Source organism: Trachypithecus francoisi, unplaced genomic scaffold (genome assembly GCF_009764315.1).
Source record: "Trachypithecus francoisi isolate TF-2019V2 unplaced genomic scaffold, Tfra_2.0 Lachesis_group20, whole genome shotgun sequence".
Classification (NCBI taxonomy): Eukaryota; Metazoa; Chordata; class Mammalia; order Primates; family Cercopithecidae; genus Trachypithecus; species Trachypithecus francoisi.
Genome location: NW_022681466.1, coordinates 13,609,797 through 13,637,083, shown reverse-complemented (window position 1 = coordinate 13,637,083; position 27,287 = coordinate 13,609,797). Strand labels below are relative to the sequence as shown.

The following is a 27,287-nucleotide window of genomic DNA, read 5'->3' as shown; positions in this document are numbered from 1 at the left end:
GCTCGTGTGGCCAGGACAAGGTGCAGCTTGGCTCCTCACAGGGGCCAGGAGCGGATGGGAGAAGTAGGTCGTCGGCTTCCGTCTCACCAGGGCCTGGACACCACTGGTTTTTCCTGTGCCCCGTTTTTGGTCCAGGCATCCCTTTGTGTTGGGACCGCACTCTGTAGCACTGGCATGGTGTAGGCCGCACGTCCAGGCCAGGCTGAGCAAGGACAACACAGTGATTCCCAGGGGTTCAGATCTAGGGCTGGCCTAGGCCTGGGTGCTGAGGGGGAGCCCAGCCAGCTCCACTGCCTCTGTGTCGGCCTCTCCCTCTCCACGGCCTTTGGCTCCCCCTGCGCCTGCTTCAGGAGGGAAGCCACAGTCAGCCTGCAGCGTGGTTGTGGGGTGTCCATCCGGCAGGTAGAGAAAGGAGGGACCCCAAGGCGTGGAGGAGGGCCAAGCCACGCCAGCGGGAGGTGTCCTCCTGGGTCCTGGGCACTGCTAGAGGCCACAGCCTTCTCTCTGCTCTCCCTGGGGAGCTGCTGTGCTGGTTGGATGTCCTGAGATTCTCACTGTGTTCACTTGAAAGACACAAAGGAGGCCGGGCGCGGTGGCTCAAGCCTGTAATCCCAGCACTTTGGGAGGCCGAGACGGGCGGATCACAAGGTCAGGAGATCGAGACCATCCTGGCTAACACGGTGAAACCCCGTCTCTACTAAAAAATACAAAAAACTAGCCGGGCGAGGTGGCGGCGCCTGTAGTCCCAGCTACTCGGGAGGCTGAGGCAGGAGAATGGCGTGAACCCGGGAGGCGGAGCTTGCAGTGAGCTGAGATCCGGCCACTGCACTCCAGCCCCGGCGACAGAGCGAGACTCCGTCTCAAAAAAAAAAAAAGAAAGACACAAAGGCATATGTGACCAGAAGGCAGGGATGGTGGGGAGGAGGCAGAGGGCTGTGAGGGCCCGGGGGCCACCCTGGCCTGGGAGATCTGTGGGCCTTTATTCTATTTGTGGAAGAGAAGGACCCACTGAAGCATTGGGAGCAGCGACCCTTTTTGTCTTTCTTTTGGAAGGACGTCACCCAGTGGTGGCACCCAGCAGTGCCCACCCTGGGAGAGCAGGTGAAGAGGCTCCGTGGGTAGGCACCCCAGCATCCTTCCATGAGGGCAGCCTCGCAGGGGTTTCTACCTGTGAGTTCTGTTACAGGGCCTTGTCAAGGGAGAGCCTGTGGAGGCCGAGGACCAGGGAGAGTTTTTCCTGCACCTCCAGCCGGTGGCACGCGCCCCCCAGACCTTATCTATGCACCAACTCCAGAGGAAGCTGAAGGAGGCAGCCAGAAAAATCCTCAGCCTCCGCCTGGAGAAGGAGCAGCTCATCGAGATGGGGAACAGGCTCCGTGCGGAGCTGGGCCGGCCCGAAGGTGAGTCCGGGAAGTGGAGGCCGTGGCCTGGGTGCAGGCCAGGTTCTGGGTGTGCGCCTGGGGTCAGTGGGAGGGCTCTGGCCGCAGCCTTCTCAGGAAGGCCCAAAGGAGTGCAGAAGCCCCTCTTGTGAGTGGGGCCTGGTTGGAGGCCACTGTACAGAGCAGGACCTCATCTCAGCTGTGGACGCTCTGGGAACTCACTTTGCTGGCACCATAGTGAGAACAACGCCGCAGTTTAGCAAAGCAGCTGGCATTTCTGTGCGGCTCTGTGGCGAGCAGCAAAGATGACCATAGACTTCTCCAGATAAAGACAGCAGTGTCTCCTGACCCAGGTGGAGGCTGGGCCTGTTGGACACAGACACACCCGGGCTGACTTCCTAAGAAAGGCAAGGGACACTGGCTTTATGACTGAGTGTTTCAGTGAGTCATTCATCTGTTCCTCCATGCATCCACCCACCTACCTATCCATCCATCCAACCACCCATCCTTCTACCCATCCATTCACCCAGCCACCCACCCACCCATCCATCCATCCATCCATCTACCTACCCATCTACCCACCCACCCATCGGTTCATCCACCCACTCATCCTTCCACCATCCACCCACCCATCCATCTACCCACCTGTATATTCATCCATCCATCCATCCATCCATCCAACCACTTATCCCACTCACCGATCCATCTACCCATCCGTCCATCTACCCACCCACCCATCCATCCATCTACCCACCCATCCATCCATCTACCATCCATCTACCCACCCACCCATCCATCCATCTACCCACCCATCCATCCATCTACCATCCATCTACCCACCCACCCATCCATCCATCTACCCACCCATCCATCCATCTACCATCCATCCACCCACCCACCCATCCATCCATCTACCATCCATCTACCCACCCACCCATCCATCCATCTACCCACCCATCCATCCATCTACCATCCATCCACCCACCCACCCATCCATCCATCTACCATCCACCCACCCACCCATCCATCCATCTACCATCCATCCACCCACCCACCCATCCATCCATCTACCATCCACCCACCCACCCATCCATCCATCTACCATCAATCCACCCACCCATCCATCCATCCATCTACCATCCATCTACCCACCCACCCATCCATCCGTCTACCATCCATCTACCCATCCATCCATCCATCTACCATCCATCTACCCACCCACCCATCCATCCATCTACCCACCCATCCATCCATCTACCATCCATCCACCCACCCATCCATCCATCTACCATCCACCCACCCACCCATCCATCCATCTACCATCCATCCACCCACCCATCCATCCATCCATCTACCATCCACCCACCCACCCATCCATCCATCTACCATCCATCCACCCACCCATCCATCCATCTACCATCCATCCACCCACCCATCCATCCATCCATCTACCATCCACCCACCCACCCACCCATCCATCTACCATCCACCCACCCACCCACCCACCCATCTACCATCCACCCACCCACCCACCATCCATCCATCTACCACCCACCCATCCACCCATCCATCCATCTACCATCAATCCACCCACCCATCCATCCATCCATCTACCATCCACCCACCCACCCACCCACCCATCCATCTACCATCCATCAACCCACCCATTCATCCATCTACCATCCACCCACCCATCCATGTATCAGTCCACCCATCCATCTGCCCACCCACCCAACCATCCATCCATTTACCCATCCACCCACCCATTCATCTATTCACCCACTCACCCATCCATCTGTCCACTTACCCACCCACCCATGCATCCATCCATCTACCATCCATCCACCCATCCATCCACCCACCTATCCATCCATCCATCCATCCACCCATCCACCCATCCATGTGTCCATCCACCCATCCATCCACCTACCCACTCAACCATGCATCCATCTACCCATCCACCCACCCATTCATCCATTCACCCACCCACCCATCCATCTATCCATCCACCCACCCATCCATCCATCCATCCATTGATACACCCACCCACCTATCCATCTATTAATGTATCCATCCATCCATCCACCCACCCACCCACCCATGTGTCCATCCACTCATCTATCCACCCACCCACCCATCCATCCATCCATCCGCCTACCCACACACCTATCCATCCATCCATCCATCCATCCGTCCGTCCATGCATCCATCCATCCATCTATCCATCCAACCACTTATCCCACTTATCTATCCATCCATTCACCCACCCATCCACCCATCCATCTATTCTCTCCAGCCATGCATCCAATTATCCACTCACTCATCCACCAACCCACCCATCCATCTATCCATCCACCCATCCACCCACCCACCCATTCATCCATCCATTCATCTATCCATGCATCCACCCATCCATTCATCCATCTATCCATTCATCCATCCATCCATCCATCTACCCATTCTCCCACATATCCATCCATTTATCCAACCACTTATCCCACCCACCTATCCATCCTTTCACTCACCCATCCACCCATCCATCCAATCATCCAGTCATTCATCCACCTACCTACCCATTCATAAATCCATCCACCCATCCAGTAGAGGAGCCCCTGCTGAGTGCCAGACACTTTCTACCTTCTTCAGTTCCTGTGTCGCCAGGCCCAAATCTGGCTAAAGAGATGTCTCCTCGTTTGGGTGTGGTGGCTCACGCCTGCAATCCCAGCACTCCCTGAGGCAAGACTGTGTGTGTGTGCACATGCATTTGTATGTGAGACTGTGTGTGCACACGCGTTTGTGTGCGAGACTGTGTATGTGCATTTGTATGTGTGTGCACATGCGTTTGTATGTGAGACTGCACACGCATTTGTGAGACTGCACACGCGTTTGTGAGACTGTGCACACGTGTTTGTGAGACTATGCGCGCGTGCATTTGTATGTGAGACCGTGTGTGCATGCACGCGCACATCCACAGGGAGGACTCAGTAGAAGTTTGTCAATTTCTTGGCAATTTAGAGAAGAAAGTAGAGTGAGAAGAGAAGAATGGGGACTTTTGGCTTGGCTTTGATTATACCTAACATACTCCATTTGTTTCTTTTTGGGAAGACCGTCCTTCCCACCTAAACACTTGAGTTCTTAGCTGGGCATGGTGTCGTGCGCCTGAAGTTCCAGCTACTTGGGAGACTGAGGTGGGAGGATTACTGAGCACAGAAGGTCGGGGCTGCAGTGGGTATGATCCTGCCTGTGAAGAATCGCTGCACTCCAGCCTGGGCAACACAGGAGATCCAGTCTCTAAAAACATTTTAAAAAATTAAAAAGATCAGTCCTGATTGCAAAGGTTTAGGCAAGACTGGTCTATCTGCATTTTTTCCCTAAGATCTATAATCTGGTTCACAATGATGTGGCTGCAGTCGTTAAGTAGTACAGAATGGCCAGCTGTGACAAACATATCATCATTACTCAACATGCGACAGCCGTCCAGCCAGGGGCTTAGCAGGACCTGCTCTGCCTGCGGCTGTTTCTAGATGCTTCTCTAGTCCACTTCACAACAGTTACTCTGCCCCAGCACTGGTGGCCCAGGGGTCACCTGCAGCTGCCTCAGTGCATGTCCTCACCTGTCCACCTCTGGGAAGGGGCCCCATTCTGCAGGGAGCAAGCTGACCATCACTTCACTGGCTCTCAGCTGCTTTCAGGCATAGAGCCTGTCTCGCGCTGCCGGTGCCCATATACATGGCTGTGGGGGGAGGTGCCGGGGCATCCCCTGTGCTCTGGTGACACTGGTTCCTGCCAATACCCATTCAGACTGTGGAGCCAACTCCAGCAGGTGACGTGGTGGGGCCCCTCCGAGACAAGGAGCTTCACCTGCCTGCTGCAGGGTTCAGGCCAAGACCAGGACGGGGAGTGAGAACAGCCCCACTCAGGGGCCTGCAGGGGGAAGCAGGAGGCAGGTGCTGTGGGACCCTGCCTGCAGGCCCCTCCACCCACAGAGTGAGCAGTGCCTGGAGCTCACCCTCCCTCTGTGCCTTCCAGAAATCAGCCGCACATGGCATTTCCTTGATCCTGTAGAAAGCTGGGATTCCTTAAAATGTTGTTTCTAGCAAACTTCTTCATGATACCTAACTTTTTTTTTGAGACAGAGTCTTGCTCTATTGCCCAGGCTGGAGTACAGTGGTGTGATCTCGGCTCACTGCAACCTCCACCTGCCGGGTTCCAGCGATTCTGTTGCCTCAGCCTCCCGAGTAGCTGGGATTATAGGCATGTGCCACCACACCCAGCTAGTTTTTTTTTTTTTTTTAGTAGAAACAGGGTTTCACCATGTTGGCCAGGCTGGTCTTGTACTCCTGACCTCAAGTGATCTGCCCACCTCAGCCTCCCAAAGTGCTGGGATTACAGGTCTGAGCTACCACCTGATCACCTGAGGTCAAGAGTTTGAGACCAGCTTGGCCAACATGGTGAAACCCAGTCTCTACTAAAAATACAAAAAAAAAAAAAAAAAATTAACCAAGTGTGGAGGCACATGCCTGTAATCCCTGCTACTTGGCTGGCTGAGGCAGGAGAATCTCTTGAACCCGTGAGCCAAGATCAAGCCACTGCACTCCAGCCTGGGCAACAGAGCAAGACTCTGTCTCAGAAAAAAAGAGAGAAAGAAAATTTATTTGGAGGGCCAATCTAAATAGATAAAAGGATTTCCTGTTTTCAATTTGTACTTTAATTTTGTGTGTATGTAGGGGGCTTACTGTGGGGCCGCTGGTATCTTATCGTTATGTCATTTTCCTGCTGAGTCTTTGATGCATCTGGAAATGATCTAGTGAAAAAGAACAAATTACGGATCTCGCTGTGTTGTTTCCCAGTAGTTGGCAGCTGATTCAATACTATTTATTAGGCATATGTGCATAAATAGTAAAGTATCTATTTTCATTTAATTTATTAAATGACATATACGTATTTAAAATCTGATAACAATATATTAATTTGGAAGTAATAACTTTTGCTCACATCTTATGAAATAGTTGGTTGAAGCTCTTCCCAGGACTGCTCCTTGACCTCCGTTCCCTGTTACCGCAATGGGGTCTTCCAGGAGCCTGGAGGGCAGTGATCGGACGCAAGGCTTTCTACTCAGACTCAGATACGAGGCAGCCCCGTCTTTTCTAGGAAAGAGAAAAGGGAAATGGACTTTTATTCAGGGATCTCTGCCCTTTGCTTTGTCAGCTCCTTCAGCAAGAGTCTGTGGGGAGTACACGCTACGTATCTGCAGATGACTTTCTAGGATGATGCTTTCGCCAGAAATAGAATTTCCTGTATGTTGACATTTTTCTACAACTTTTTTTTTGTTTTTAAAGGGATGGGATCTCACTCTGACACCCAGGCTGGCATGGTGGTGCCATCTTAGCTCACTTAGCCTCCCGAGTAGCTGGGACTACAGATGCATGCCACCATGCCCGGCTCAACTTCTTTTGAAGATAATATTCTTATGTCTTCAGAGAGGTCAGCCATCAGTCTGATCTCAGTTCCTTTGGGGAAGCTGTTTTTTTTTTTTTTTTTTTTTTTGAGACGGAGTCTTGCTGTCTGTTGCCTAGGCTGGAGTGTAGTGACATGACCATGGCTCAATGCAGCCTCCGCCTCCCGGGTTCAGCCTAGCTATTTTTTTCTTTTTTTTTGTATTTTTTGTAGAGACGGTTTTGCCATGTTGGCCAGGCTGGTTTCGAACTCCTGAGCTCAAGCGGTCCACCCACGTTGGCCTCCCAAAGTGCTGGGATTACAGGAGTGGGCCACTGCCCCTGGCCTGGGGAAGCTGTTTTTAGACTTTTCTCCCAATCTGCTAAGTGCTCCTGTTAAGACATTGTTGTGTCTAAGTGTGGATTTGTTTCCCTGAATCCTGCTCAGGAATCAGTATGTTTTTTAAATTTTAGGACCAAATTTTAGGTTGGTTGGCTGGTTGTTTTTCTATTCTTTAGAATTCTCAGCCATTGTTTTTCGAACACTGCTTTCTTCCATTTCTGTCTCATCTCTTCTGGAGAGCTTATGGGGCATGTCAGACATGCTCCCTGACACGTGTGTGTGTGTGGCGTGTGTGTAAGAGCACCCTCTCCCCCTTCCAGGGGTTTCCACACTCTGGAACCACTGGATGACTCCGGTATCTTGAACAGAAGTAATTCCCATTTCATCTCTTTTCATTCCTATTCTTGGGTTTATTTTATTGTTCTTTTCCTGATTTCTTAGATTGAATGTTTCACATTTATTTTTATTCTTTCTTGCTTAGTAATTGCATTTCTTAAGGTGAGAATTTTCATGAGTATCACTTTGGCCAAGCCCCAGAGATTTTGAGGGATATTATTATCAGTGTAATTATTGTCTAGATAGCCTGCCATTGCGAGCGTTTTTGTTTGTTTGTTTTGTTTTGTTTTGTTTTTAGACCGAGTTTCACTCTTGTTGCCCAGGCTGGAGTTCAGTGGCGCAATCTCGGCCTCCCAAAGTGTTGGAATTACAGGCGTGAGCCACTGCGCATGGCTAGTGTGGGCTGTTTTTCTATTTCACCAGTGACTTAAGGGGAAGTTTCAGAATTCCTTTGGTTATTTATTAAACCAAATGTGCTGGATACTACTTTTTATTTTATTCTGTTTAACAACCATATTAAATATACTTATTAATTTTTTTTTTTTTTTAGACGGAGTCTTGCTCTGTCACCCGGGCTGGAGTGCAGTGGCCGGATCTCAGCTCACTGCAAGCTCCGCCTCCCGGGTTTACACCATTCTCCTGCCTCAGCCTCCCGAGTAGCTGGGACTACAGGTGCCTGCCACCTCGCCTGGCTAGTTTTTTTGTATTTTTAGTAGAGACGGGGTTTCACCGTGTTAGCCAGGATGGTCTCGATCTCCTGACCTTGTGATCCGCCCGTCTCGGCCTCCCAAAGTGCTAGGATTACAGGCTTGAGCCACCGCGCCCGGCCTTTTTTGTAGTTTTTAGTAGAGACGGGGTTTCACCGTGTTAGCCAGGATGGTCTCGATCTCCTGACCTCGTGATTCGCCCGTCTCGGCCTCCCAAAGTGCTGGGATTACAGGCTTGAGCCACCGCGCCTGGCACCATCATGTTTTATAAACTTTAGTGCTACCGGGCATGGTGGCTCACGCCTCTAATTTGGATAATTGCGGATAATAAATTTGTGATTACTGTGGCACCTCAAAATGATATTTGTCCTCGTGGGAGTACATAGCCCATGAAGGCTGTTGCTATGGTTATAAGTAAGAGTGCAATGCCGATATTTCAGGTTTCAAGGAGAAGAAATGAGCCATAATATAGACCTCGGCCTACGTGCAGGAATAGGCAGATAAAGAATATAGAGGCGCCGTTAGCGTGGAGGTAGCGGATAGTTCAGCCATAATTTACATCTCGGGTAATATGTGCGATAGAAGAGAAGGCAGAGGAGGTATCTGGTGAGTAATGTATTGCTAGAAACAGGCCAGTAATAATTTGTAAAATTAAGCAAGTTGCTAGTAGAGAGCCGAAATTTCATCATGTGGAGATGTTTGATGGAGTGGGCAAATCGATAAGGGAATGATTAATTATTTTTATAATTAAATTAGATTTACGTGCAGGGGTCATTAATGTTTTTGTAGTTGAAATACAACGGTGATTTTTCATATCATTAGTCATGGTTGGAACCCATGTGGAAACGATGTCATATATTTTACTTTTATTGAGTGTACTATTGGTTATAGGGTTTGTGGGGTTTTCTTCTGAGCCCTTTCCTATTTATGGGGGTTTAGCATTGATTGTTAGTGGTATCATTGGTTGTGTAATTATTTTGAACTATGGGGGTACTTACATAGGTTTAATAATGTTTTTAATTTATTTGGGAGGTATAATGGTTGTTTTTGGTTATACTACTGCAATGGCTATTGAAGAGTACCCTGAAGCGTGGGTTTCAGGGTTTGAGGTTTTGGGTAGTCTTTTGGTTGGATTGGCAGTGGAGGTAGGGTTGATCTTATGAGTATTAGACTATGATGAGTTGGTGGTAATTAATTTAAATAATATGGGAAGTTGGGTAATTTTTGAGGGAGAGGGGCCCGGGTTAATTCGTGAGGACTCTATTGGTGCAGGTGCTTTATATGACTATGGGCGTTGATTGGTAGTGGTTGCTGGTTGAACGTTATTTGTTGGTGTATATGTTGTTATTGAAATTACTCGAGGTAATAGGCTATATTATTAAAAGTGGAATTAGGATGAGGGGAATAAGGAAAGAGAGGAAATAAAGTTTAATTATGCCTTTTTGGGTAGTTGTGATGATGGAGGTAATAGTGTGGGTGTGTGAAATTGTTTTGGGTATTGATTTTTCTGGTCAGATTAAGTCTAGTAAGAGAAAGGCCAGATTTTGACTTATGACTAGATTTTGATAGGGGATTGTTCGGTGAACTGTAGTGGGGAAGTACCCTAATATATTGGAGAATTTGAATATGTGTGACGAGATATTTATTTTGAGATTATTGGTTATAAGGGTTAGATCTAGGGCTATTAGGAAACCTAGGGTGGTTACGCATAGGGCCAGGAGTTTTAGGTAATAAGGTATTGTTAGTTGGGGAAGTGTGGTGGGGGAGATATTATTGATAATAAGAAACCCTGCGAGTAAGCTGCCTATTGTTAGGCGTTTTATTGGATTTAGTAGAGCTGGGTTGTTTTCGTTAATATAAATTGAGGTTGAAAAGCGAGGTCGTCCTGTTAGTGTGAGGATAATAGTCCGAGTGCTGTAGGCGCTTGTTAGGGAAGTGGCGATGAGAGTGATAGATAGGGCTCAGGCGTTGGTATATGACGTGTTTGCAGTTTCGATGATAAGATCTTTGGAGTAGAAACCTGTAAGAAATGGTATACCTGTAAGTGCTAGACTACCAATAGTTAGGGAAGTTGAGGTAAGGGGCATTGTTTTAAATAGTCCCCCTATTTTTCGAATGTCTTGTTCATTGTTTAAGTTGTGAATAATAGATCCGGAGCAAATGAATAGTATGGCTTTGAAGAAGGCGTGGGTGCAGATGTGTAGGAATGCTAGGTATGGTTGATTAATGCCAATGGTAACTATCATTAATCCTAGTTGGCTTGAGGTGGAGAAAGCTACGATTTTTTTAATATCATTTTGTGTTAAAGCGCAGATTGCTATAAAAATAGTGGTAATAGCTCCTAGGCATAGTGTAAGGCTTTGGACTAACATATTATTTTCTATTATAGGGTGAAAGCGAATGAGTAAAAATACCCAGCTACCACTATAGTGCTAGAATGAAGTAGGGCTGAAACTGGGGTTGGGCCTTCTATAGCAGAGGGTAGTCAAGGGTGAAGGCCAAGTTGAGCTGATCTTCCTGTTGCTGCTAAAAGGAGACCTACTAGTGGTAGAAGATTTGGGCTAGGGTCTAGGATGAATATTTGTTGAAAGTCTCATGAGTTATAATGAAGGAGAAATCATGCTATGGCTAGAACGAAGCTGATGTCACCAATACGGTTATACAAGATTGCTTGAGTCGCTGCGGTGTTGGCGTCTGTTCGAGCGTGTCATCAGCTAATTAGTAGAAAGGATATAATTCCTACACCTTCTATCCAATGAAGAGTTGGAAGAGATTGTTGGCGGTAATTAAAATTAATATAGTGATGTGGAAAATGAGGAGGTACTTGAAGAATTGGTCGATGTTTGGGTCTGAGCTTATGTATCATAGTGAAAATTCTGTAATACATCAAGTAATAAATAGTGCGATTGGAATAAATATTATGGAAAAATAATCTAGTTTGAAGCTCAGTGCTAGTTCTAGTGATTGAATAGTCATTCAATGTCAGTTTGAGATAATTGTATCTTGGTCTAGGAAGATATATAGAGCTATAGGAAGGAGACTAATAATAAAGGTAATATTATAGTCATTTTTACATAATTAGGATATAAATGATTTTTACTGGGTTTGATAAGGGTTATAATAACTGGGAAGATTAGGGAAGTTAGGGTTAGTATAACAATGGAGGTGTGCATGTTATTACTTTTATTTGGAGTTGCACCAATGTTTTTGGTTCCTAAGACCAATGGATAACTGTTATCCTTTAAAAGTTGAGATAGCCGTTTTGTTAAGTACGGGGGCATGGGTTAGCAGTCCTTGCAAGCTTTCTCGGTAAATAAGAAGTGGTGGGCTTCTATATTTAGATTCACAATCTAATGTTTTAGTTAAACTATATTTACAGGGGGTGAAGCCTATAATAATACTGGGGTTGAGGGATAGAAGGATAATAGAGGAAATATGTATAAATATTAGTATATTTTCCCGTGTGAAGGAGGGTTTTATGTTAATGATGTGGAAGGTGAGTATTCCTCGTTGCGTTGTAGTGAATATGTGTAGTGAATAAAGGGCAGTAATTAGCATGTTTAGTCCTGTGAATATAATGGTAATGTGTGACCAAGAAAATGAAGTTATTACTACTAATAATTCTCCAATTAGATTGATAGTGGGGGGTAGGGCTAGATTGGTAAGGTTTGCCATGAATCATCAGAAGGCTATAAGTGGAAGTAGGGTTTGAAGTCCTCGAGAAAGTATTATAATGCGACTATGGGTTCGCTCATAATTTGAATTTGCTAGGCAAAATAGTATAGATGAAGTGAGCCCATGGGCAATTATAAGGATAATAGCGCCAGTAAAGCTTCAGGGGGTTTGGATGAGGTAGGCCATAATTACCAGGGCTATGTGGCTTACAGAGGAGTATGCGATAAGTGATTTCAGGTCCGTTTGTCGGAGGCAGGTTGAGCTTGTTATAATTATGCCTCATAGAGATAGTATAAGGAAGGGGTAAGCTATGTATTCTGTCAGGGGGTTGAGGATTGAGGTGAGCCGTATTATACCATAGCCGCCTAGTTTTAAAAGTACTGCGGCAAGGACTATTGATCCGGCAATGGGAGCTTCAACGTGGGCTTTGGGGAGCCATAAGTGTAGGCCATATAAAGGTATTTTTACTATGAAGGCTATTATGCATGCTAGTCAGGTTAAGTTATGGGATCAGGTGGTTGTTAGTTTTTGGGCTGTGAGTGTTAGCAGTATAATATTTAATGAGCCTAGACTGTTTTGTGTAAATATTAATATAATTAGTAAGGGGAGAGAGCCAGCTAATGTGTAGAATAGGAAATATGTACTTGCGTTGAGGCGTTCTGCTTGATTACCTCATCGAGTGATAATAATTAGGGTGGGGATGAGGGTGGTTTTGAATAGGATATAAAATAAGATTAATTCTGTAGCTATAAATGTTATGATTAGGGAAATTTGTAGAAAGATTATTATGGAGAGATAGAGTTTTTTTCGTAAAGGACTTTCATTGTGTAGATGATATTGGCTTGCTATGATCATGAGAGGTAAGAGTCAGGCGGTTAGCGTTAGAAGGGGTGTTGCTGGCCGGGCGCGGTGGCTCAAGCCTGTAATCCCAGCACTTTGGGAGGCCGAGACGGGCGGATCACGAGGTCAGGAGATCGAGACCATCCTGGTGAACACGGTGAAACCCCGTCTCTACTAAAAATACAAAAAAAACTAGCCGGGCGAGGTGGCGGGCGCCTGTAGTCCCAGCTACTCGGGAGGCTGAGGCAGGAGAATGGCGTAAACCCGGGAGGCGGAGCTTGCAGTGAGCTGAGATCCGGCCACTGCACTCCAGCCCTGGCGACAGAGCGAGACTCTGCCTCAAAAAAAAAAAAAAAAAGGTTAATGCTGTGGCAGCTATATAATGGATCTCGATATTTTAAGAGTAAATTAAGTAGGGTAAATGCAATATATCTATAGGGTGAATACGGGCCCTATCTCAAAAATTTTTAGTGGAATTAGTTCTGCAACAATTGGTATAAAGCTGTGATTTGCCCCGCAGATTTCTGAACACTGTCCGTAGAAAACTCCTGGTCGTATGGCAGTAAATGTAGTTTGGTTTAAGCGCCCGGGGATTGCATCTGTTTTTAGACCCAGTGTGGGGATGGTTCATGAGTGTAAGACGTCTTGGGATGTAATTATTATACGGACGGGAGCTTCGATTGGAAGTACTACTCGGTTGTCAACTTCTAGAAGTCGAAGGTCCCCTGGGTTTAAGAATAATGGTGGGAGTATATAAGAATTAAAGATTAAGCCCCCGTAATCTGTGTACTCATAGGTCCAGTATCATTGATGTCCAGTTGATTTAATGGTGAATGAGGGGTTGTTAATTTCATCTGTTAAGTAGGGAATAAGTAGGGATGGGAGAGTAATTAAGACTAGGATAATTGCGGGCAAAATGGTTCAAATAGTTTCTATCTCTTGAGCATCTGTAATATTGGTGTTGGTTAGTTTTGTTGTTAGTACAGATGATAAAACATACATGACTAGGAAGCTAATTAGGGCTACGATTATAAAGGCGTGGTCATGGAATGCAATTAGTTCTTCTATGATAGGGGATGTGGCATCTTGTAGGCCTAGTTGAACTGGATGGGCCATATAAGATATATAGGGTATATCCTATAATTTAGCTTTGACAAAGCTATGAAATAATTTTTCTAATATCTTATTGAAAAAGTTATAGGGGTTATAGGATTGGCTTGAAACCAGTTTCAGAAGGTTCGATTCCTTCCTTTTTTATTTAACTTTGATGAAAGTTGGTTCATCAAATGTATGGTATGGTGGAGGAGAGCCATATAGTCACTCTAGGTTAGAGGTAGGTTTTCAATTAATAGTACTTTGCGTTTTGAGGCAAAGGCTTCTCAGATTATATAGACCATTAATAATATTGCTACCAGGGAAATAAAGGAGCCTACAGATGATACAATATTTCATGTAGTGTAGGCATCAGGGTAGTCGGAATAGCGCCGTGGTATTCCGGATAAGCCGAGAAAGTGTTGTGGGAAGAAAGTTAAATTTATGCCCACAAACATAATAGTAAAGTGGGCTTTGACGCAGACCTGATCCAGAGTATAGCCCGAGAACAGGGGGAATCAGTGAATAAAGCCCCCTATAATAGCAAAGACAGCTCCTATTGATAAGTTGTAGTGGAAATGAGCTACGACGTAATAGGTATCGTGTAGTACGATATCTAGTGATGAGTTTGCTAATACAATGCCGGTTAGACCTCCTACGGTAAAAAGGAAAATAAAGCCTAAGGCTCAGAGTATTGCGGGGGATCACTTGATATTCCCTCCGTGTAGTGTAGCGAGCCAGCTAAAGACTTTAACGCCAGTTGGAATTGCAATAATTATAGTGGCAGAAGTAAAATAGGCTCGTGTGTCCACGTCTATGCCAACTGTAAATATGTGATGAGCTCACACAATAAAGCCTAAGAACCCAATTGATATTATAGCTCAGACTATGCCTATGTACCCGAATGGTTCTTTTTTTCCAGAGTAGTATGTTACGATATGAGAAATTATCCCAAACCCAGGTAGAATAAGAATATAGACATCGGGGTGGCCGAAGAATCAGAATAAGTGTTGATATAAAATAGGATCTCCTCCTCCGGCAGGGTCGAAGAAGGTGGTATTGAGATTACGGTCTGTTAATAGTATTGTAATGCCAGCGGCTAATACAGGTAGGGATAGGAGTAGTAGGACTGCTGTAATTAGGACTGATCAAACAAACAGGGGGGTTTGGTATTGGGATATTGCAGGAGGTTTTATATTAATAATAGTTGTGATGAAATTAATAGCTCCTAAGATAGAAGAGATGCCTGCTAGATGAAGTGAGAAGATAGTTAGGTCTACAGAAGCTCCTGGGTGGGATAAGTTTCCTGCTAAAGGCGGATAGACTGTTCAACCTGTTCCGGCACCAGCTTCTACTATGGCTGATGCAAGAAGAAGTAGGACGGATGGTGGAAGAAGTCAGAAGCTTATATTATTTAGACGGGGAAATGCTATGTCAGGAGCGCCAATTATTAAAGGTACCAATCAGTTTCCGAAACCTCCAGTTATGATGGGTATAACTATAAAGAAAATTATGACAAATGCGTGGGCTGTAACGATAACATTGTAGATGTGGTCATTGCCTAATAGGTTACCGGGTTGACCTAATTCGGCTCGAATAAGAAGGCTTATAGCCATGCCCACGGTTCCAGCTCATGCTCCAAATAATAAATATAAGGTTCCAATATCTTTATGATTTGTAGAGAATAGCCAGAGGTTAATGAGCATAGGTGGAAAAAAGGTAAAATGGCTGAGTAAGCATTAGGCTGTAAATCTAAGAACAGAGGTTGAGTCCTCTTTTTACCAGCCCCGAGGTGATTTTCATGTTGAATTGCAAATTCAAAGGAGCAGCTTAAGATTTCTGCCGGGGCTTCTCCTGCCTTTTTTCCCTGCGGCGGGAGAAGTAGATTAAAGCCAGTTGATTAGGGTATTTAGCTGTTAACTAAGTTTTTGTGGGTTTGAATCCCATTGATCTAGTAAGGGCTTAGCTTAATTAAAGTGATTGATTTGCGTTCAGTTGATGCGGAGTAGAGTTTTGCAGTCCTTAGTGTGCTTCAGAAATTCAGTATACTTAACTTACTAAGAGCTTTGAAGGCTTTCGGTCTTATTTAACCTAAATTTCTAGGAGATAGCTAGAGTTGTTGGGGATAATGGTAAGAGGAGTGTAGTGAGAATAATGAGTGGAGGGATGAGAGGTGTGGGTTTTGTATTTTCGAATTGTCATTTTATTTTTGTATTGTTGGATGTGGGGAGTAGTGTTATGGAGGTGGTATAGATTAGGCGTAGATAAAAATATAAGTTGAGTAGAGTTATAATAATTATAATAGTGGGCATAATAAAGTTGTTGTTTTTTGTGAGTTCTTGGATGGTAACTCATTTGGGTAGAAAGCCGGTTAGTGGGGGTAGGCCTCCTATGGACAGAAGGGTGGATGATATTAGTGGTATTAATCAGGTTAGTTTGTTTCAGGTGCGTGATAATATTAGGGTTGTGGTATTTGAGTTTAGGTTTAGGGCTAGAAATGCAGTGGTTGTTAGAATAATATATGTAAATAGGTAAAAAATTGTAATATTTAGGTTGTATGTTAGTGTTATTATCATTCAGCCTATATGTGTGATTGAAGAATATGCTAGGATTTTACGTAGTTGTGTTTGGTTGAGGCCTCCTCAGCTGCCTGCCATGATGGATAGGGTTGATAGGGTTAGAAGAATGCTTGTATTAATTGACGGATAAATTTGATATATGATTGAAATAGGAGCTAATTTTTGTCATGTAAGGAGAAGTAAGCCGGGAATTAAGGGTGTTCCTTGGGTAACTTCTGGAATTCAAAAGTGAAAGGGGCTATTCCTAATTTTATAGCAAGGGCTATTATTATGATTAGGGCTGAGAGTTGGTTGGGATTATTTATTATGGCTCATTGTCCGGGGAATAAATTATACATATAATTGCTACTATGAGAATTACAGGCGCAGTGGATTGTATGAGGAATATTTAGTGGCAGCGTCTGTGGAGTGAGAATTTGCTTCTTTAATTAAGATCGAGGTAAAGCGGGATATTCATTTCCAGGCCCGCTCAGGCAAGAAATCAGTGGGAGCTCAGTGATGTGATGAAAGTGCCTATAATTATGGTAAAATAAACAACAAGTTGGGCTAGTGGGTTAATTAGTACGGGAAGGGTATAACCAACATTTTCGGGGTATGGGCCCGATAGCTTATTTAGCTGACCTTACTTAGAATGGGGTGTGATAGGTAGCACGGAGGAATTTGAATTCTCAGGAGTAGGTTCGATGCCTATAATTCTAGAAATAAGAGGGTTAAGCACCTCTATTATTGACTCTATCAAAGTAACTCTTTTGTCAGACATATTTCTAGTTTTGAGGGGGGATGCCAGAGGTTATAATGGGAGTTGAAATATATCATATGAAGAATGCTAGCGTAAGGGGGAGAAAATTTTTTCATAGTAAGTGTATAAGTTGGTCATAATGGAATCGAGGATAGGTTGCTCGAACTCATAGGAATAAGGAGGTTAGGAGGAGTGTTTTGGTAATAAAGCATGTTGTGAATAATTCTGGTGAGTAAATGGGGTATAGTGTACCTAGGAAAATTGTGGTTGTTAAGGCATTTATTATAATAATATTCATGTATTCGGCTATGAAGAAAAGGGCGAATGGGCCTGCAGCATATTCAATATTAAAGCCTGATACTAGTTCTGATTCTCCTTCTGTGAGATCAAAAGGGGCTCGGTTGGTTTCTGCTAATGTGGAAGTAAATCATATTATAGCTAGGGGTCATGATGGTAGGAGAAGTCAGAGGTGCTCTTGTGTTGTGATAAGTGCATGGAGGTTGAATGAGCCGCTTAGTAGTAGCACTCATAGTAGAATAATGGCGAGAGTTACTTCATATGAAATTGGGCAGCTGCTCATAGTGCTCCAATTAATGCGTAGTTTGAATTTGATGCTCACCCTGATCATAAAATGGAGTAAACAGCTAGGCTAGATGTAGCTAGAATGAATAGAAGTCCTAGGTTAAGGTTGATTAGGGAGTTGGGTATGGGAAGGGGTATTCATAGGAGGAGAGCAATGGAAAAGGCTAGAGCTGGTGCAATAATATAGAGGGTGGTGGTAGAGGTTGAAGGTTTTAAGGGCTCTTTGGTAAAGAGCTTTATTGCACTGGCAAAGGGTTGTAGTAGTCCGTAGGGGCCTACAGTATTGGGCCCTTTGCGTAGTTGTATATAGCCTAGTATTTTTTGTTTAGTGAGTGTAAGAAATGCTATGGCAGCGATAATGGGTAAAGTAATAAGTAGGAGATTTATTGTGAACATAATGCTAAGAAGAGGAGTTGAACCTCTGATTATAAAGTCTTAAATTTTATGCAATTACCGGGCTCTGCCATCTTAACAATCCCTGTTCTTGGGTTGTGTCTGTGGGTTTTTGTTAAATTAAGACTAGGTCATTTATGAAAGGAGGGCACTTTGTGAAGTGGGCCCTATTTCTCTTGTCCTTTCGTACAGGGAGAAATATAGAATAGATAGAAACCGACCTGGATTGCTCCGGTCTGAACTCAGATCACGTAGGACTTTAATCGTTGAACAAACGAACCCTTGATAGCTGCTGCACCATTAGGATGTCCTGATCCAACATCGAGGTCGTAAACCCTATCGTCGATATGGACTCTGGGATAGGATTACGCTGTTATCCCTGGGGTAACTTGTTCCATTGGTCAAGTTATTGGATCAATTATATATAATGGTTCGCTTTGATTTGTGTAGTCTTGGCATAGCTTATTCGGAGGTTTAGTTATGCTCCGAGGTCACCCCAACCAAAATTTCTAATGCAGGGGCAGAGTATATTAAGTCCGTGGATTTGTAATGGTTTTGGTTGCATTAGTAAGTTGAAGTTCCACAGGGTCTTCTCGTCTTATTATTTTATGTCCGCCTCTTCCTGGACAGGTCAATTTCACTGGTTGAAAGTAAGAGACAGTTGAACCCTCGTGTTGCCATTCATACAAGTCCCTATTTAAAGAACAAGTGATTATGCTACCTTTGCACGGTCAGGGTACCGCGACCGTTAAACATGTGTCACTGGGCAGGCAGTGCCTCTAATACTGGTAATGCTAGAGGTGATGTTTTTGGTAAACAGGCGGCATTATATTTGCCGAGTTCCTTTTACTTTTTTTAACCTTTCCTTGAGGGCATGCCTGTGTTGGGTTAACAGTATATATAGTACTGGCTTGTTTGTAGTTATTAGTACTTGGCTGTTAGGTATCAGTGAAGTTTTCGGTCTGATTTAGGCTTATGCGCAGGAGAATTTATTCATGTTACTAATGCTAGCATTATTGCTTCTATGATATAATAGATTAATCCGATGTAATGTGAGGAGTTCAGTAAGATGTTTGGGATTTCTTCGGGTAATTAAGGTTGAGCTTGAATGCTTTCTTAATTGATGGCTGCTTTTGGGCCAACTATGGGAGTTGAAATTTTTTACTCTCTATATAAGGTTTTTTCCTAGTGTCTAAAGAGCTGTCCCTCTTTAGACTAACAATTAAGCTTACAGAAAGATTAGTGGTTCTGTGGGTAAGCTTGAGGCTGAACTAAGATTCTATCTTGGATAACCAGCTATCGCCAGGCTCGGTAGGTGTATCACCTCTACCCAGAAGTCTTCCCACTATTTTGCCACATAGACGGGTGCGCTCTTTTAGCTGTTTTTGGGTAGCTCGTCTGGTTTCGGGGTGTTTGGCTTTAGCTCTCTTTGCGAAATAGTTTCTAGTTAGTTCATTATGCAGAAGGTATGGGGTGAGTCCTTGCTATTTTGTGCTTGGTCATTTCTTTTTTCATCTTTCCCTTGCGGTACTGTATCTATAGCGCCAGAATAAATTTTCTATCACCTATACTTTTATATTTGTGAATGGTTTAATATATCTATATAAATTTGGTAGTAGCATTGATTGGATTTTTGGGCTAGTATTGGCTCAAGGCAATCAAGTGATGTTGATGTCTTCCGCGTGTAAGCCGGATGCTTTGTGTTGAGCTATGCCTTGATTTATCCAAGTGCACCTTCCAGTACACTTACCATGTTATGACTTATCTCCTCTATATAAATGTTAGAGTGTTTAGTTAAGCTAATTCTCAAATATATTTGAGGAGAGCGACGGGCGGTGTGTGCGTGCTTCATGGCCTAATTCAACTAAGCACTCTATTCTTAGTTTACTACTAAATCCTCCTTAGACTTTTAGGTTTCATAAGAGTTATCGTGGGGTTTTCTGGGGTAGAAAATGTAGCCCATTTCTTCCAACTCATAAGCTACACCTTGACCTAACATTTTTGCGCGGGCGTTTGTGCTTACTTTATGTCTCTTATTGAGGTTTGCTGAAGATGGCGGTATATAGGCTGAGCAAGCGGTGGTCGGGTGTATCGGGGTTTATCGATTATAGAACAGGCTCCTCTAGGGGGATATGAAGCACCGCCAAGTCTTTTGAGTTTTAAGCTGTTGCTTGTAGTGTTCTGGCGAGTAGTCTTGTTATTTTAACTATTAAAGTTTAGGGCTAAGCATAGTGGGGTGTCTAATCCCAGTTTGGGTCTTAGCTATAGTGTATTCAGATTTTTTTTTTTTTTTTTTTGAGACGGAGTCTCGCTCTGCCGCCCAGGCTGGAGTGCTGTGGCCAGATCTCAGCTCACTGCAAGCTCCGCCTCCCAGGTTCACGCCATTCTCCTGCCTCAGCCTCCCGAGTAGCTAGGACTACAGGCGCCCGCCACCTCGCCCGGCTTTTTTTGTGTGTTTTTTAGTAGAGACGGGGTTTCACCGTGTTCGCCAGGATGGTCTCGATCTCCTGACCTCGTGATCCGCCCGTCTCGGCCTCCCAAAGTGCTGGGATTACAGGCTTGAGCCACCGCGCCCGGCCCAGATTTTTAAAGCCACTTTCGTAGTTTATTTTACGTTGGCTAGGATTTTACAGTTTAGAGAGAGTTTAGCTTTATTTAGTTGGATTTATCTAAAACACCCTTTACGCCGATGTCTATTAGCTCGGGTCAATCGTATGGCCGCGGTGGCTGGCACGAAATGGACCAACCCTAGAATAGCATAGCTTAGTTAAACTTTCGTTTATTGCTAAATATTAGTCACTGCTGTTTCCCGTGGGGGTGTGGCTAAGCAAAGTGTCTTGAGCTGCATTGAGCGTGCTTGATACTTACTCCTTTTAATCATGGTGATTTGTAGGGCATCTTCACTGGGGTGGGGATGCTTGCATGTGTAATCTTGCTAGAAGTTAATAGAAAGGCCAGGACCAAGGCTGTTTGTTTATGGGGTTTGTGAGCCCATCTAGGCATTTTCAGTGTCTTGCTTTGAATATATTAAGCTACATAAACGTAGTAGTGGGTATTGTGAGAGCTATCTTTGGGGGTTGTTTGGGGTTTGGTAAAGGTGTTAAGGGTGGTAAGCGAAATAAATTTTTATTAGTTGAGGGAATGACAGTTGAGATTATGTACACCCAAAAGATAAAAATGTAATCTTCGACTAGGTAGCAGGCTTTTGTTTTTGGGGTTTGGCAAAGGCAAATTATATGGGAGTGGTCGGAGATGGGGGGAGGGAGGGTTGAGTGGAGTTAGTTTGCTATGGTTTGAATTGAGGTGTGGTAGGTGGTAGGTGTGCGGTGATTATTATTGTATGTCTTTTTTTTTTTTTTTTTTTTTTTTTTTTGAGACAGAGTCTGCTCTGCCGCCCAGGCTGGAGTGCAGTGCCGGATCTCAGCTCACTGCAAGCTCCGCCTCCCAGGTTCACGCCATTCTCCTGCCTCAGCTCCCGAGTAACTGGGACTACAGGCGCCCGCCACCTCGCCCGGCTAATTTTTTGTATTTTTTAGTCGAGACGGGGTTTCACCGTGTTAGCCAGGATGGTCTCGATCTCCTGACCTCGTGATCCGCCCGTCTCGGCCTCCCAAAGTGCTGGGATTACAGGCTTGAGCCACCGCGCCGGCCATCTGTATGTCTTACAAGCATGAATTAAATAACACCTTGTATGGTCTTATGTGGGGCTAGAATATTGAACGTAGGTGCGATTAATAATGTCATGTACTAGGAATCAAAGACAGGCGCGGTGGGACTGATTGTGGCGAGACCAGCATTCTGCAATGGGGTCGCGTGCAGACCAGAGATAAAAGATACCAAATGCATGGAGAGCTCCCGTGACTGGTTAATAGGGTGATAGACCCGTGATCCATCGAGATGTCTTATTTAAGGGGAACGTGTGAGCGGTTTTAATGGCATGGCCCTGAGGTAAGAACCAGATGTCCCTGACGTTTATAGCTACCCCCACGAGTTATGGGCCCGGGGCGAGGAGAGTAGCACTCTTGTGCGGGATATTGATTTCACGGAGGATGGTGAACAAGGGACACCCAACTGACGAGGGTATCCGTATTGGCAGGGGTTGTTTGGGAGTGCTCGACTGCGATGTGCTATGTCCGGTAAAGGATGGAATGTACTATGTACGTTAATGGATTTGTTAACTCGGTTGATATTCTAGTGGACTGTGTCTTAGACTTTGGGTATTTAAATACTCTGTATTATAGTTGAGTTGTTTCAACAGGGTTCTTGCTTGTAAGCATGCCTTGGAAAAACTGTTAGTAAATATGTAATTGTATGTTCTATGGACGGTTAAGCATTTATAGTACTATATAATATTCATGTTGGCTAGCAGTAATGCACGAATTACATAGGAGCATGTAAAATTAGATTGTACTTAAGTTGTTCTCTAAGGATTGTGCCCCTTAGAATACAGAAAGTAGTTTAGATAGAATGCCAATTTTGGGTATTGGTGGCGAAGTTAGGTGCTTTCTTTCTGAGTTGCCCTTGGGAGAAAATATCCGTTTCCGGTTTACAAGACTGGTGTATTAGCTTATACTATAAGGGCAGGTTCATTTGAGGAGATTGTTTTCGATTAGGGAGGCTAGTGGTATTAAGATTAGGATTGTAATGAAGTATATTATGGATGCTATTTGTCCGATTATAATGAAGGGTTGGCTTACTGGCTGAGCTCCAATTCAGGTCGGGGTTAGTAGAATTGTGATTAAGAGTCATAGTAGGAATTGGCTGAGTGGGCGGAATGTTATACTTTGCTGTTTGGATTTGTGGAGTATAGGTATAATTGCTAGGATGAGAATGGATAGGAGAAGCGCCAGGACTCCCCCTAATTTGTTAGGAACAGATCGTAGGATTGTGTATGCGAATAAGTATCATTCTGGTTTGATGTGTGGTGGGGTGCTTAGTGGGTTGGCTGGGGTGTAGTTGTCTGGGTTGCTTAAAAGGTCGGGTGAAAATAATACTAATACTATCAGGACAAGGAGGAGGAGGATCATGCCTAAGATGTCTTTAATTGTGTAGTAGAGGTGGAAGGGGATTTTGTCGGAGTCGGAGGGGATTCCACAGGGATTATTTGATCCTGTTTCGTGTAGGAAGAGTAGGTGTAGAATTGTGAAGGTTGCGATAATGAAGGGTAGGGTGAAGTGAAGGGTAAAGAATCGTGTAAGGGTTGGATTGTCGATGGAGTACCCTCCTCAAACCCATTGGACGAGGTTGGTCCGATGTACGGAATTGCGGAGGTTGCAGTGAGCTGAGATTGCGCCACTGCACTCCAGCCTGGGTGACAGCAAGACTCCGTCTCAAAAAAAAAAAGACAACAACATAACTTCAGTGCTGTGTTACTTAGAGCAGAAACATTCAGGACAACTGTAGCTCATCCCGGTTCATAATGCAGTGTCCTTTCTGATGTTTAACTGCATCCAGTAATATTTATTTAACTATGTGTTAAAAGATAATTTTCAGAAAGAAGTAAAATGTGGCTCTCAAATATGAAAAATGAGCATTGTTTAGGATTGTATTCTATTCATTAAACAATGAGGAAACCAGACAGATGCTGTAACCAGTTCCAAGGAAAGGTCAAACAAGCACAATTGTATATGGAGTAAAGGAATCGCGTTTCAGATGGAGGCAGAACTGGTTCTTGTCGAGGGAGAGGCGGGTGGGGTAGAACCCGCATGCCTATCAGTGGTGGAATCGCAAAGCAGCTCCGAGACAACGAGGGGCTGGACGCGGATAACCTCGGGGAAGTGCAGCAGGCAAGGCAGTCTCTGCGTTCCCTACAGTTTCTCTGCTTTTGGTGGAAAGTAATCTCAGAGAAAGGTGTTTTTTCCCTGCACATCAGACGGGTAATGTGCGGATGTCGTGACAAGGCTTGAGGGAGGCATAACTCACACGTCTGCATGAAAACCCAGTAGTCAGGCTGATGAAGCACAGAAGGGTGGGACAGGTGGTTTCTGGTCTCACAGAATGGAGCTGGTTGTGGATGGCTGGATGATTTCCACAGCTGCAGCGAGAGTGCGCATTCACCGTCTCTGCATTCTTGACTTTGCTTTCTTAGGAGTTTCCGTAAAGAATTTCAGATTGGACTTGTAAAAGCCTCTTTAAAAAATAATTCTAGGCCAGGCGCGGTGGCTCACGCCTGTAATCCCAGCACTTTGGGAGGCCGAGGCGGGTGGATCACGAGGTCAGGAGATCGAGACCATCCTGGCTAACACGGTGAAACCCCGTTTCTACTAAAAATACAAAAAACTAGCTGGGCGAGGTGGCGGGCGCCTGTAGTCCCAGCTACTCGGGAGGCTGAGGCAGGAGAATGGCATAAACCCGGGAGGCAGAGCTTGCAGTGAGCTGAGATCCGGCCATTGCACTCCAGCCTGGGCGACAGAGCGAGACTCCGCCTCAAAAAAAAACAAAAAAAAATACAAAAAAATTAGCTGGGCTTGGTGGCAGGCACCTATAGTCCCAGCTACTCGGCAGGCGGAGGCAGGAGAATGGCGTGAACTGGAGGCGGAGCTTGCAGTGAGCTGAGATTGCGCCACTGCACTCCAGCCTAGGCGACAGAGCGAGACTCTGTCTCAAAAAAAAATATCACTTACAAATGTTCTGTTTTGATTCACAAAAGCAGAGACTGCAAAATTTTTATGGACTATACATAGCTTCAGAGGAAAGAGGAAGAGTTCTTTATATATCCAGAAAGTAGAACATTAAAAAGACATCAACCATATTCTTAACAAAAGCCGTCATCTTCCACCGTCAGTTCATCCCCTCCTGTGAGGTCCATTCTTGTTCTACTCCATCTTGGTTCTTGGTCTCAACAATCCATCTGCTTCTCGACTAGAGACTCAGTCCTGGGATGGTCTCAGCATCATCTAAATGCCGCCATCAGAAGCCTGTGCCCATAATGCGTACCCAGTCCTTTCCCCAGGCTCTGAGATAGTCCCTGTTGAAGATGAAGCACTCCAAGCTTTCTGGGGAGCATCAGAGTAACACAAAAACCATGGATGGGGCTGGGCACAGTGGCTCACGCCTGTCATCCCAGCACTTTGGGGTTGAGGCAGGTGGATCACCTGGGGTCAGGAGTTGCTGGTCAACATGGCAAAGCACCGTCTCTACTAAAAATACAGCAATTAGCTGGGCGTGGTGGCGGGCGCCTGTCATCCCAGCTACACGGGAGGCTGAGGCACGAGAATTGCTTGAACCCAGGAGGTGGAGGTTGCAGTGACCTGAGATTGCACCACTGCACTCCAGCCTGGGTCAGGAGTCGTCTTTGAGAGTTCATCTCAAAATAAATAAATAAACTGTGGATGACAAAAGACTGCCATGGTGAATTTACCACTTCCACTTTTCAAAAGTGAAAGGTCTGCTCATAGCAAGAATAGTGCAACTGAGAAGTAACATTTGATTGTCCTGTAGACATCTGGAAACAGAGTCCAAAAAAGAGTTCTAGACAAAGTTAATCCAAGACGTTGACGCTGTTTTCAAAGATGCCTGAAACAGAACATCTGATCTCTAAAAAATGGATGAGCAAGATGTTTACAGAGGAAATTACTTACAGATAATTGTGAAGCTGACTATTCCATGACTCTAGCAAGAATATCCAGTGGATGGGCAAAAAGTGTGGGCCAGGCGGTGGCCGTCTGCCTGGTAACACAGCCCCAGAGTGAGTGACGGTCGCCCTGCTGCAAACTACTGGCATTGGAGACGCACAGCTCACGTTCAAGTGAGGTGATTCCCAAGTTAACGTAACAACAATGATGGGGTTTATGCCCAATTGCTCCGGACTGCTGCCGGCTGACAGCGTCAGGCAAATGGCCTCAGGACTCCGATGAAGAGAAGCGCTGTGGGCAGCCGGGATGTCTCCGTGCAGCACTGTGCGCAATTCTCAGTGCTTCAGACCAACGAGTTACCTGACACACACAGCTCAGGGCAGGCCACGCATTTCTCCCAACTCAGCAGTTCTTCCCCTGGTACTCATCAATCCTAACACATCAAAGAAACTAATCGTTTCCTTAACATCTTTTTTCTTTTTACTTTTTTCTTCTTTTTTTTTTTTTTTTGATAGAGACCTCTGTCATGCAGGCTGGAGGGCAGTGGTGTGATCACAGCTCACTGCAACCTCAACCTCCTGGGCTCACGAGATCCTCCTGCCTCAGGCTCCCGAGTAGCTGGGACCACAGGCGCGTGCCACCACACCCCACCTTGTACCTAATTATTTCAAATACCTCTCTTTTTATAAGAAAAAAATGTTGTGATTTTCTGGGGAACTTCTGGGACATAACATAGATCATTTTAAATATCAAGGTTCTCCTGGGGCCGGGCGTGGTGGCTCACACCTGTAATCCCAGCACTTTGGGAGGCCGAGGCAGGTGGATGTGGATCACGAGGTCAAGAGATCAAGACCATCCTGGCCAACATGGTGAAACCCCCTTCTCTATTAAAAATACAAAAATTAGCCAGGCGTGGTGGCAGGTGCCTGTAATCCCAGCTATCTGGGAGGCTGAGGCAGTAGAATCACTGGAACCAGGGAGGTTGCAGTGAGCCGATATTGTGCCACTGTACTCCAGCCTGGCCACAGAGTGAGACTCCATCTCAAAAAAAAAAGTTTCCTAAAAGCTTTATTTTATTTGACATTTAGAATTCAATTTTGAGAAGAAAAAAAATAAAAAGATGTCAGGAGATTTGAACATTAAGACTCCTGGGTACCTGAGGAATAATATTTAGCTACCCATGTGAAAGTGACAAAATGCTTAAACATAAGAGAGAACAGTTATAGAGAAACTTAGCTCTTTCCTAAGCATGGGAAGCTTTGTTTTCTTAAACCATCAAGACATAGTAAGTCAACGAAAAGTATGGAAAATTACCCTGGTAGGACAGCACCTTTGCTGTGTGAACAGATTATAACCCTTTATATTTTAGGGGAAGTCAGTAAATAGTAAACGAAGGAAGGCCAGATGTGGTGGCTCACGCTGGTAATCCCAGCACTTCGGGAGGCTGAGGCGGGCGGATCATTTGAGGCCTGCAGGAGTTCAAGACCAGCCTGACCAGCACGGTGAAACCCCTTGTCTACTAAAAATACAAAAATTAGCCGGACATGGTGGCAGGTGCCTGTAATCCCAGCTACTGAAGAGGCTGAGGCAGGAGAATTGCTTGAACCTGGGAA

General features: G+C 45.2%; 1 protein-coding gene, 1 non-coding gene and 1 pseudogene across 7 annotated transcripts in view; 1 reads left to right on the top strand and 2 right to left on the bottom strand.

Moving 5' to 3' along the window:
- Nucleotides 1–27,287, top strand: part of CCDC57 (coiled-coil domain containing 57) — a 137,535-nt gene that overhangs the window by 74,464 nt on the left and 35,784 nt on the right. For 4 of the 5 annotated variants that reach the window (XM_033181676.1, XM_033181674.1, XM_033181675.1 and 1 more), the window contains exon 16: nucleotides 1,187–1,400. The exons of the other annotated variant lie outside the window; for it this stretch is intronic. In XM_033181676.1, coding sequence (XP_033037567.1) covers nucleotides 1,187–1,400 — 214 coding nt within the window. The remainder of the gene's footprint in view (nucleotides 1–1,186; nucleotides 1,401–27,287) is intronic. 5 annotated transcript variants of the gene reach the window in all.
- On the bottom strand, nucleotides 9,173–12,788 carry LOC117066373 (annotated as a pseudogene). Its single transcript, XR_004430301.1, has one exon. The product of XR_004430301.1 is annotated as an NADH-ubiquinone oxidoreductase chain 5-like (transcript).
- LOC117068119 lies at nucleotides 23,967–24,070 on the bottom strand. Its single transcript, XR_004430980.1, has one exon. It is a non-coding gene; the product is annotated as a small nucleolar RNA U13 (small nucleolar RNA).